This window comes from Musca domestica, unplaced genomic scaffold (assembly GCF_030504385.1).
Source record: "Musca domestica strain aabys unplaced genomic scaffold, Musca_domestica.polishedcontigs.V.1.1 32, whole genome shotgun sequence".
In the NCBI taxonomy this organism is placed as follows: Eukaryota; Metazoa; Arthropoda; class Insecta; order Diptera; family Muscidae; genus Musca; species Musca domestica.
In genome coordinates, this window is record NW_026712311.1 from 3,147,245 (window position 1) to 3,159,781 (window position 12,537).

The 12,537-nt window shown below is 37.3% G+C and overlaps 1 protein-coding gene across 4 annotated transcripts in view; it reads left to right on the forward strand.

The window, feature by feature from the left end:
- The window catches only part of LOC101901428 (brain tumor protein), a 31,258-nt gene extending 19,316 nt beyond the window's left edge, over window positions 1-11,942 (forward strand). For 2 of the 4 annotated variants that reach the window (XM_005185475.4, XM_059125229.1), the window contains exons 2-3: window positions 423-1,205; window positions 6,124-11,942. In XM_005185475.4, coding sequence (XP_005185532.2) covers window positions 6,249-9,374 — 3,126 coding nt within the window. In that variant the 5' untranslated portion in view covers window positions 423-1,205; window positions 6,124-6,248 and the 3' untranslated portion in view covers window positions 9,375-11,942. Of the gene's footprint in view, window positions 1-149; window positions 265-422; window positions 1,206-2,463; window positions 5,658-6,123 lie in introns of those variants that run through there. The other 2 variants (XM_005185476.4, XM_005185477.4) reach the window with 2 other exon arrangements.
- Window positions 11,943-12,537: the final 595 nt, after the last annotated feature.

Sequence of the window (12,537 nt, forward strand, 5' to 3'; positions counted from 1 at the left end):
GAGTGTATTTTCGGCGGCATTCATTGTTATGTTCAGGCTAAATATTTGTTTGTTTTTCCATTCCTTTTTGTTGTGTATGGTGAGTTTATTTGTGATTAGTGGTGTTCTGGATGGATGGAAAACATTCTATAGACATTTCCCGGGTCGTTTACTGCTATGTGTTATGCTCAATGCTGCACAATTGATGCTCGCTCAATAGTTGGTTCGTTACAATTGTGGTGTAAAGAAGAGTTTAGTGTCCGTGTTTTTCTGCAACTAAGAAGAGTAAGGCAGAAAACAAGAAAAACAATTAAATAAATTAAAAGTAACAATATTTGCCATATTTCCCATGCATATGGTGTCCTTTTGCATGGAATTTTTATTCATTGTCTTTGCGTGTGAATCCTTAATAACATTTTTTTATTTTTGTTTTTTTTTTGCAGGAATCTTTTTTGTGTCCCCATTAACTTGAGTATTCTTTGAATATTCAGGAAAAATTGAAAACCAAATTCGAACACAAACAACAACAACAACAAAGTTACAAAAGGTAAAACTCACAAAACTTGCCAACAACAACAGCAACAATTAGCAGAGCGCAACAAAAATTGTTCTTTTTTTATGACAACTTCATCCATCAACAACAAAACGAATAAAAGCAACAATATTATTCATAAAACGCCGCATTATTTCGCAGCAGCAGCACAAAGAAAATAGAGAGCAAAAGAAAAGAGAGAGAGCGTGCAAGAGACAACTGTGTTGTAAGAGAGCGAGCGCGGAACCAAACAAACAACCAAACGAAAAAAGACAAGGAAATGTGTTCAAACGTTGGTGACCACCATTTGTGTAGTGTATTTTTGGTCACAGAGTTAATAAAACAGAGAAGCGCCTAAACGTATACTACACTTTTTTTGGTTCCACTGCATTTTTACAGCGCCATTAGGCAAATGGTTTGCTGAGTGTGAATTATCACAATCAAACAGAGAAGGAAAGAAAGAACTAGCGAAAATAGAAGTTTTTACAATTAAATCAAACAAATCACATTCAAGACACCTAGTAAAGGAACGGAACATAGTATTAAAACGAAGATCATTATCAAACACAAAATATAAAGGAAAACCAAAAACAAAACTAAACCCATAAAAATTGACCATAAGGGACAGACGTACCAACGTCAACTTAACTACAAAAGAAAAATCCAGCAGCAATAGGAAGAACCAATACAACAGGTAAGTTTTATTTAACATATTTTAAAGTTGTATATTGGATTTACAAACAAATGATATTAACACTTTAGCCTTCTTCAGATATTAGGTTAGTCTAGTTTGCAAACACATGGCAAATTGTTAGGTTACAAAGTGTAGTTGTTTTCATAGAATGTAGTTGTTATTAGCGAAATTTATGATAAGGACCCGGGGAGGAAGTAACTTAACAAAAACAAGAGTTAAATTGACTAAAGGAACAATAAAGGTAATGTAAATATTGCTATTATTGAGCCATAATAAACATTGACATTTTCATTATTGTATATAGATTGGGAACACGAGGACACTGTGGATTTCAACATTTTTCTGAGGGGAGCTAGGATAATTTATGTTGGGTGATAGAGGAATCCATTTTTTAATAAAGGATCGGACAAGATTTGTCAATGATAGGTGTACAATTTCACCATTTGGACTTGACTTAAACATTTTATATGGAACTCTCAGGAAATATTATGCCCTTTCTGTAGATACCCATTGTAAATCAAAGTATTATTCCCTTTTTAGTGGCGCACTAAAATCTCTCAATCTTTGTTAAGTAGTATTGGATCTAGTACCTAGTTAGTTAGACATATTGTTAGTCTCAAAGTAAACGCATGACAGCATAAGAAAACAGTATTATTATAGTGCCATTTAGCCCATCTACGTAACATACGAGGGTGGATTGAAGCAACAAACCAATATCGACAAGATTTTTTTTTTGTAATATTCTCTTTTATGATATATTTATAAGTATTTAACAATTCAAGATTTCCTGAAAAAAACTACAAAAACGAGAGAAGAAAAGAAAACAATTACTAACCCCCATCAAAACATAATAACAACAAAAAAAATCCAAACTGATAGGAGAGCTCTTCAGAAATGATAAATTATATATTGGTTGTAGTACAAGCCCCCATCCAAGTCGATAATATTGCATTGTACCAAATCATATAAAATACACATCAAATTTTAGTTTGTTGCGGAAGGTTTGTGTGGCGGTGGTCGTCGATGCATGGTCGGAAATATTTGTTGTTCGTTAAGATAAATACCTACCTACCTACATTTTGATCTATTCAAATTAGACTCGGTTTTTCATGTTTTTAGAAATCAGTTCTCAATCCACCCTTGTCTGCAAACGAAAGAGCCGGCTTTAATTTAATTATTAATCTTAACGTCAACAAAAAAAATCCTGACTGTGCTTCTTGTGATGATGATACCAAAACCAACCAATTTGTTATTACAGACACTCGCCTTTGCATTGTGTGTTTGAAAACACCCGAGGACGAGACGGAAATGAATCGGCAGTCTCATCAACAACAACCACCACCACCGCCCAATATGTCGGCTAGGCACATGCATGGACATCACAGTATGCGTGGCCAACAACCGCCACCACCACCACCTTCCCTACAACAAATAGGTCCTCCACCACCACCACATAGCTTAAATATGGGTTTTCCACCAGGACCAACAATTCCACCAAACATGCAACAGCGTTCAAATCGTTCTCAAAACTATCACAATTTTATGGATACAACAAATAATGGTGTTGGCAACGTGGCCGTAGGTGGAGCAGGAGGTGGCATGCCACCACCGCCCTATATGCATTACAATCGAATGTCTGGTGGTAATCCATCGGCTAATAAAAAATATCATAATCCCTTAAATAAGACGCGATCAACAAAATTTCCGCTTCCACCACAAGCCAATACTAATGAAAGTCATCATCAGCAGCAGCATACTACACCGCATCATCAGTTACATGGCCATCAGCAACACCATCAACTCACTAGTTATTCTAATACAGCAACAGTTCCTTCTTCCCTTGCTCCTCCAACAACAACAACAAATCCTCAAACTGCTGCCATGAATTCGTCCACAAATTTGAAAATTCTTGGCCATGAAAATCGCAAACAACCACCAGCATCTCAAGCTAAAAGTTCCGATGTTTATGGCCTAAAGAAAATCAATGAAAATCCCAGACAATTTGAGCTTAATTTTCAAACGGCAAACAATGAGAGGGTGGTAAATGAAACCATATCTTCTGTCGCGGCTACAGAAGAGATACCCATCAAGTCCATGAAGACACTATCTCTGACAGAGAAAAATACCACAACCTTGGATGAAAAAGAAGATGCTGCCAAAATAATACAAAGTTCCGGAGAAAAAGTCGAGAAAGCTGAAGAAACCAAACCCGAAAAGATATTGGAAGAATCATCTTCTACTGTTGTGGCCTCGGAATCCAACGATGAGACCAACAACAATGCAGCCGGTGGTAAGGAATCAAATGATTTCAAAAGTTCCCGGGAAAAAACGCCCATGTGTCTGGTCAATGATTTGGCACGTTTCAATAAGATATCCTTTCAATATAGGCTAACAGGTGAAAATGGACCAGCCCATTGTAAACGTTTTACGGTGACTCTCAAACTGGGAGATGAAGAGTACATGGCTGAGGGTTTTAAAATTAAGGAAGCCCAGCATATGGCCGCCAAAGAGGCCATATTAAAAACGAAATATAAACATCCCATACCAAAAGCCAATCGTCGTAACGATGAACAGGGTGCGTCCAAGGTTAATGTTACACCCACTGTTGAACTGAATGCATTGGCCATGAAATTGGGTTTACAAACGTATTATATATTCGATCCAAGGCAATCAGCCCAAGAGGGAAGTGGTGGTGGTGGTGTTGGAGATAAGGGTAAAGCTATGGGAGGACAACGTTTTAGAGGAGGGCCACCAACTGGTGGTGGTGGTCATCAGCCAGGCGGCATACCGCCAACTCAATTACACGGCATGGGACCAAACATGAAATATGGCGGAGGAGGTGCAGGAACATTTGTACCCAATTTGGCCCATCATAATCCGGCAGCGGCTCTAATGCATGTTCAACAAGCCGCCGCCGCAGGCCATCATCATCATCGTGGTGGCCACTATCCAGCTTGCTATCCAGTGCTTCCACCACATATGATGGCCGCAGCCGCCGCTGCCCAACATCATCACGCCAACATTTTCCCAACTCCCTGTAAAATTACTCTCATAGTGGGTACCCAAAAGTTCATCGGTACTGGCAGAACTATACAACAAGCTAAACATGATGCAGCCGCCCAGGCCATAGAGGCGTTGAAAGAGGAAATGAATAATCAACAAAAAGACAATGAAGAGGAGAAAAATGATGTGGAGGGTGACAATAAATCGCCCATATCGATGGTCTTTGAGATTGGCATAAAACGTAATCTACCCGTCGATTTTAAGATTTTGCGTGAAGATGGGCCGGCCCATATGCGTACATTTACCACAGCATGTATTGTGGGTCAGATTGTCACGGAAGCTGAGGGCACCGGAAAGAAGATATCCAAGAAAAAGGCTGCCCAAAAAATGTTGGAGGAACTCAAGAAATTACCACCCATCGAACCGACAACGGCCAACGCCAATTCTCCCAATAAACGAGCCAAAGGGGGTGGAGGTGGAAGTGGTGGTAAAGGTTTGCCTGGTGCAGCCCGCAAATCTGGTGGTCACTCCAAGCCGGGAGCTGATAAAAAGGAATCAGGCCATTCCCGAGGTGGCCAGGGTGATAAAATGAAAAAACGTGAACGACTTGATTCATCGGATGTGGCCGATGCCTCCAATCCCATTACAAAATTGGTCGAATGGTGCCAGCACAACAAGGAAAAGGAACCAATATTTAAAATAATCACAGAAGCTGGGGGAAAAGAGAGAGCTCGCCAGCGTCAATTTGTGGTGGAGGTGTGCACCAAAGATCTAACTGTACGCGGTGTTGGCAATAGCAAGAAATCCGCCAGACGCAATGCAGCTCAAAATATGTTGCTAGCCTTGGGAGTGGATACTACTACCAGCAACAGCAGTGAGAAGTCCCCACAAAAATCTGATGAGACCACCAACAACAATGAAAAATCCCTGAAAACAGCTAGTGCAGATTTCAAGAATAGAGATGAGGAAATGGAAAAAGTTAAGGATACCAAAGCCATTAACATAACAATGAAGACGGAAGAGGAAAAGAAGGAAGAGAAACCTGTAGTTTCTTCCAACCCCACCACCTCGGCTGCTGTGGGAAGCAGTGCTGACGCCAGCACAAGTGTTAATCCTACTGTAACATCTCCCAGCTCCGTAGCCACAACCACTACCACCACACCGAAATCATCATCCGGACTCTATATGAAAGATAAATTATTATATTTGGCCAAGCTCATGGGTTTCGAAGTTGATTTCTCCGACTATCCCAAAGGCAATCACAACGAATTTTTATCCATTGTTATGATTTCCACTAATCCTCCACAAATATGCCATGGCATTGGTGCCAATGCCCAGGAATCCCAAGAGGATGCAGCCAGAAATGCTCTCAAGATTTTGAGTGAAATGGGTCTTAACAAATAGACGAAGACGAAAAATCCAAAAAAAAAAAAAAAAAACGAAAGAAAACTAAAATATTGTTAATTATTGAATGCTGTTTTATTCTCCCAAACAACGTATTATGAACTCATTATTATAACTTTAAATGTTGTTATTATTGTTTAATAAAGAATTATACCGTCTATTTAAAAAAAGAAGAAAAAAAATACATTGAGATTTATTGTGGACCCCCAAAACGGTGGATGGGTAAGGACAGAGTAGAAGAAATATTTGATCAAGTAGAGTTGTAGGTTAGAATAAATTCAGCGATTTCCTCCAGATATACAAGAGAATCCTTTAGCATTCCATTCCAGTCAAAATTCCAATAGCTCAGGTTTAAGGAAAAAAAAAAATTACATTTTTTGTAGAAAACCAGCAACGTAACGACCGGCAAAACTGTCACACATTCTTTTGTAAATCCAATACCAACACACACACTTCAGATATATTTTTCCAATTTCCTTCCATTACTCATTTACATTTTCTTGTTTTCCAGGTTTTTTCCTCCCGAAATATTTTCTTAAGTAAAGCGCAACAGAAAACGGCTTCAAAATTGGCAAGCTAAAGGATAATCTCAACCCACACAATTACCCACAACAATTTCAAAACGTAGCCATCAAAATGGCCACATCTCCAACGCCATCGTTGGATTCCATACGAGGTGGTACAAATTCCATTGAGTCCTATATTGAACATAACGGTTATCTATCCGATTCACCACTCACATTAAGCGGTTCATCGCCACCAGTTTCTGATTCGGCAATTTGTGATGATTTTGCCAGTGTTGTGGGTCAAACAGTAGTTGTCGGAGGTCAACATACCATATCGGCATCGGTGTCTTCGTCGGCATCCAGCACATCATCCGCCTCGTCGTCGGCATCATCAGCATCGTCTACATCCTCATTGTCGAGCAGTGGCTTAAGTGGTTGTGGCAGCACCTCAAGTAGTGCTTCGAGTACTGGCTCAAATTCCGGAGGTGGAGGCGGCGGTGGTAATGGTCCCGGTGTTATCGGCAGTGGTAAGGGTAGTCCATGCCAAACACTTTTGGGTAACAACAATGTCATTAATGTCACCACCGCAAATGGCACAGGAGCTGCACCCCGTTGCACAGCCTGCAAAAGCAAACAGTCCGATGCTGTGGCCAAATGCTTTGATTGCATAAGTTTTTTGTGTGGCAACTGTTGCACAGCCCATGAATTTATGCATTGCTTCAATGGTCACAATGTGTGTTTAATTAAAGGATTTGAAAGTGGCACCACACCACCAACAACAACACAAACACCCACCAATAACAATAACAACCAACAGCAAATGAGTGGCAGCAGTAATCCCATGGATTTTAAATTTTCCAGTTCGCTTACCATGATGTTGCAGCAGCAGCAACAACAACAGCAGCAACTGCAAAAAGCAAATTCCCAACAACAACAACCATTGTCACAATTATCAAAAATTGTCTTAAGCTCAGCAGCAGCCGCAGCAGCTGCCGCCACCGCAGCCTCGTCGTTTAATAATCATGACATGAATTCCCCAGATGCTTCGATTATGGGCCAGGACGATATCTTTTCCAGTATGTTACCCTCGCTTAGGAGTCAACATCAACAGCAGCAGCAGCAGTTGTTACAACAAACCTTGCAAAGCCAGCAATCCCTGTTGTGTCCACGTCACAAAAACGAGGTGTTGAAATTTAGCTGCCGCACCTGTTGCACATTGGTGTGCAAGGAGTGTGTGGTGCTGGAACATTCATCGGGCATGCATGAAGTTGAACATGTCCAGGAAAATGGTCTGGGTTCCATGAGCAATTTGATGGGCGGCAATGGCGGCGGCCAGCAATCTACACCCGAAACAGTCTTGCAGACAGTGTTGGGCGATTTACGTGGCAAAGTGGGTGAAATTGTATCCCTAATTGGCAGCAACAACACTCCCGGTGACAATCAGATACTCAATGGCTCCAAAATCAAGTTACAATATCAAAAAGCCCACAATGAGGTGAATGAAACTTATCAGTTCTTCTGCTCCATGTTGGATGAACGTAAACAGGAACTGATGAAAGAGTTGGAGGGTTTGTACAATGCCAAAATGGCCACCCATTCAGCATGGATCCAGCGGTCCAAGGAATTGATTGAGAAGACCCTACAAACATGCGATGCCATCGAGAGATCGCCTAAAGCCCACACCATTACCGAGGTTTTGATGTTACGGAAAACTCTGGAGCTACAATTACAGGCAGCTATACAGGAACTGCAAATGCATTTCGAATTGGAATTTATGTCAAACTATCAGTCCATACAGGCTGGTGTTAGGAACACTTTTGGTTATATTCGGGCCTCTTCAGGGGATATTATGCAACAACAGACCAAGCAACCACCCATTGCCCGGCCATCGCAAAGCACTTCGTCTTCATCATCACATGGTGGTGGTTCATCGAATTCCAGTGTAACGGGAGGTTCACATTTACCCAGTGGTTTGGGTTTGTCGGCCCAACTGTTGGAGACATCATATTCCAGTGCCCTATTGGGCCGTAATCACTTGCAATCCAGCCATAGTTCAGCATTTGAAGATTTGATGGCAAAGCGATACAATTCCAATGCCTCCAGCAATGCAGTTTCAGCATTTGTTGGTGTGCCCGCCAGCAATCCCTATGAAAAATGGAGCAATGGTGGTTCCGACAATCTCTTCTCTTCAAATGGTGCCGATCCATTCTCTTCAACCACCCCCACCCAAATGTTGGGAGGTAATGCGCTGACAAATGGCTCCGCCTGCAACACCGTGGCCACCACAAATGGTTTACCAACCAGTGCTTTAACAGCATTAAACATGACAAATGGCAGCGGTTGCTCCAGTTCCGATTCGATCATGGACTTAACATCCAAGCTGCTATCAGCTTCAATATATCCACCCAAGTCACAAATTAAAAGACAAAAAATGATTTACCATTGCAAATTTGGAGAGTTTGGTGTTATGGAGGGCCAGTTTACCGAGCCCAGCGGAGTGGCGGTAAATGCTCAAAACGACATTATTGTGGCCGACACCAACAATCACCGCATACAGATTTTCGACAAGGAGGGTCGTTTCAAATTCCAATTTGGAGAGTGTGGCAAACGTGATTCCCAGCTGTTGTATCCCAACCGTGTGGCTGTGGTACGCAACTCCGGTGACATTATTGTCACTGAACGCTCGCCCACACACCAAATACAGATCTACAATCAATATGGACAATTTGTGCGTAAGTTTGGTGCAAATATTCTACAACATCCCCGGGGCGTTACAGTGGACAACAAAGGTCGAATTATTGTCGTGGAATGCAAAGTGATGCGCGTAATTATTTTCGATCAAAATGGCAATGTACTGCACAAGTTTGGTTGCAGTAAACATCTAGAATTCCCCAATGGCGTGGTGGTAAATGACAAACAGGAGATATTCATTAGTGACAATCGTGCCCACTGCGTTAAGGTATTCAACTATGAGGGCCAGTATTTGCGCCAGATTGGCGGTGAAGGTGTTACCAACTATCCCATTGGCGTGGGCATCAATACCAATGGTGAAATTTTAATTGCCGACAATCATAATAACTTCAATTTGACCATATTCACCCAGGATGGACAATTGGTTTCGGCATTGGAATCGAAGGTGAAACATGCCCAATGTTTTGATGTGGCATTAATGGACGATGGCAGTGTTGTGTTGGCCAGTAAAGATTATCGTCTCTACATATATCGTTATGTGCAAGTACCACCAGTTGGTTTGTAAACAAATCAAATAATAATATTAATTATTATTATTATTATTAATATTCTTGTTTTTATATATCATAATAATTATTAATTAGTTAGTTATGTGTATGTATTTTCTAGTTTCTCCTACTCCTCCCCCTTTCTCTACCTTGGCTATTTATTTCCATGCTTGTTTTTAGTCTTGTAACACTCCCCCTACCCCACACACCCACAAAAAGAGAAAATTCTTTCCAAAAAATGAATTTGTTTTTATTTTTATAAATGTATTTAATAAGTTATACACACACACAAGAATTAGTAGTAGTTTATTTTTTATGAATATTATTATTATTATTTGTTTTTATTATTATTATTATTTTTTACAAACGTTTTATATATAAACAATATATTTACATAAACAAAAAAAGAAAAATATTAAAGATATATGATGTTGATTAATATGTGTAATGCTTAAGACAAAAAAGTTGTAATTCCTTGAGATAATGTTTTGATGATGATGATGATGATAATTCAAAGGAGCGATAATGAAATGCTTAAATATCTATAATATTATTATACGTCTTTTAGATACTACTTAGGTCGTTAACGTAAAACAGTGTAAGAATCTATGAAGATTTATTACACAACACCACACATCTTAAGGTTTTTTATTTTATTTTGTAAACAAAACAGAAAAAAACAAAAAACCTTTTTGCAACAAAAATGGACTGAGCTTTGTTTTGATTATTTCTAACAAAAAAAAAGAAACAAAATAACTACAAAAAAAGAAAAAGAAAAGAAAACACACAAAACAAACAAAAAACCCAAACAAACACACACACAAAAGTTAATCATGATGCTTTTTTATAATTCTAAAAACTTAAATTAAGAAGAAGAAGAATAATTAATCTCCCTTATTTAATTAATTATATGTGTAGTAGTAAAACTCTCTTACAAATACAAAATATATATACATAGGAACATAAATAGGTTAGGATTTTACGGAGCGTATTTATTCAAGGCTCATTTTTTATACTCTCAGTCTCTCCTCTCTGGTTATTTTTTGTCTAATTTTGTTCTGTTTTTTTTTTTTTTTAGTTAATTTGTGTCACATGATGAAAAAACAAAAGCAAACATGACTGAGCTCTTTATAATGTAATGTTCTCTCTCTCTCTTAAAGTTGAGAGTATAAGGATTACAGATCCAAGATAGATAGGCACAATTTGGCTTGGTTTGGTCGCCAGGGAAACCTGACTGAACCAGGCCAGGCTATGTGAGCTATTTTGTTGGTGGCTTTTATCCTCAGGCTCTTTAGAATCGTAGTTTTTTGTTTAGTTTTTCTTTTTTTACAAACCAAAATGATTGCTCCCCACATAACTGAACTCACTCCATGATTTATTAGTTTTTTGTTTTTCATTTTGAAGAAGAAGAATGTGAACGAAATGATTTTTCTTTTAAACAGGACCATGAAATCTCTTTTTTTAGTTAGTTGTATTTCCAAAAACAAACAGAATTTATTGTTTTTTTTTATATTTTTGTGTGAAAAGAAGAAGCTCAGTTTTTTTGAAACACTATTTTTGTTTGACTCGCATTTCTCTATGAATTGTGTTGTTAAGAGTCTCTCTCTAGCTCTCTCTGCCTGAACGAATGTTTGTTTTATTTTTCACACATAATCAATCTCATGCTCTCTCGTCGTTGTCTCTACGCCGCCTGCCCATTTTTTTGTATTTTATGTTTTTAAATTATTTATTTAAAAAATATTATATATATGTATGTGTTTTTTCTGTTCTCTCTGTTTTTTTATTGTTGAGGTATATACATAATTTTAAGTATTTTTGTTTTTTATTTTTACTATTATTATTTTTTAAACTAAGTTAGCATTTCGTTTTTAAAGTAGTAAACAATGGCCCACATAAATTTGTATGTAAAACATTTGGTTCAAATTAATAGTTTTTTTATTATTATTAAAATCATTTTTTGCTTTACATTTTAGTTTTGAATTTATTGCATTTTGTTACATTTTTTTTTTATTTTGGTTGTTTTCATATATATTATTAATTTTTTTTAATCACACAAATTGTTTACATACAAAAAACGCAAAAAAATTAACGACCAAGAAATACGATTTTTTAAAATATTTTTTTTTAATTAACTATTTTATATATACTCGCATTGATTTTCTTTGTTAATTGTTTAAGTTAGTAGGTATGGCATTAATACAAGCGAAAAAATAATCTGAAACGAATCTTTTTTTGTTTTGATTTATTTTTAATTCATATTTTTTATATATGGAGTATTGTATTGAAAAAAAAAATATTTATTTTTTTTGTCCTCCTCCTTCTCCCCCTACCAATTTTTTTTTTGTTTTTCCTCGCCCTCCCTCCTTCCCGTTCCTCCTCCTCCCACCTAAAAATTTCAATGAATTTGTAAATTTTTTTCATAGTTTTAAATGTATGTTTTTTTGTGTTTTTTATTTGATTTGATTTTTTTATATAAGAACTGAACAATTTTTGTGCGAAGCGAAATAATATAATGATTTTGTTAACTTTTTTTTATTATTATTATTAACTATTATATAAAAATCGAAGAACCGAAAACGTAAAAACTGAATACAATTTTTTACTATTTAAATACACAACAAAAAAAAAAAATAAAAAAGCTGTTGATTTTTTCATATTTTTTAAATAATAAAACAAAAATTTATAAAAAAAAAAACAAACAAAAATTACATATTTTTTTTATTCCAAACATCTAAACAAACTCTTTTTCCCACAACTTTAAGAGAAGACCATAAGAAAAAAAGATATAAATATTAAACAACAAGACTCGATCAATTCCTGTTTGGCAATCAGATTTAAAAGACTTAATGTTAAATACAAAAAAAAAAAAAAACTAAAAAAGCGTTAAATAATTTTTAGGATAGGGGACACTAGAGTATTCTGTTTTTTTGTTTATGACGATTGGAAAGTAAACTCGAAAAACACAAGCTTTCACTTTAAAGTTAATTTTTCAATCCTCATACCGAAGTAGACTTAAGGTGGGAATGCATAGAAAGTTTTTCTTGACTGGCATAAAGGTGGGAATACATAAAGCGCTTATTTGGCTGGCTTCTTCGGAAATTAACACCTTCAGTCTGCTATGGGGACTATTATGGTGATGAAATTTAAACATACCCAGACTTAAAGTGTAGATGTTCTTTT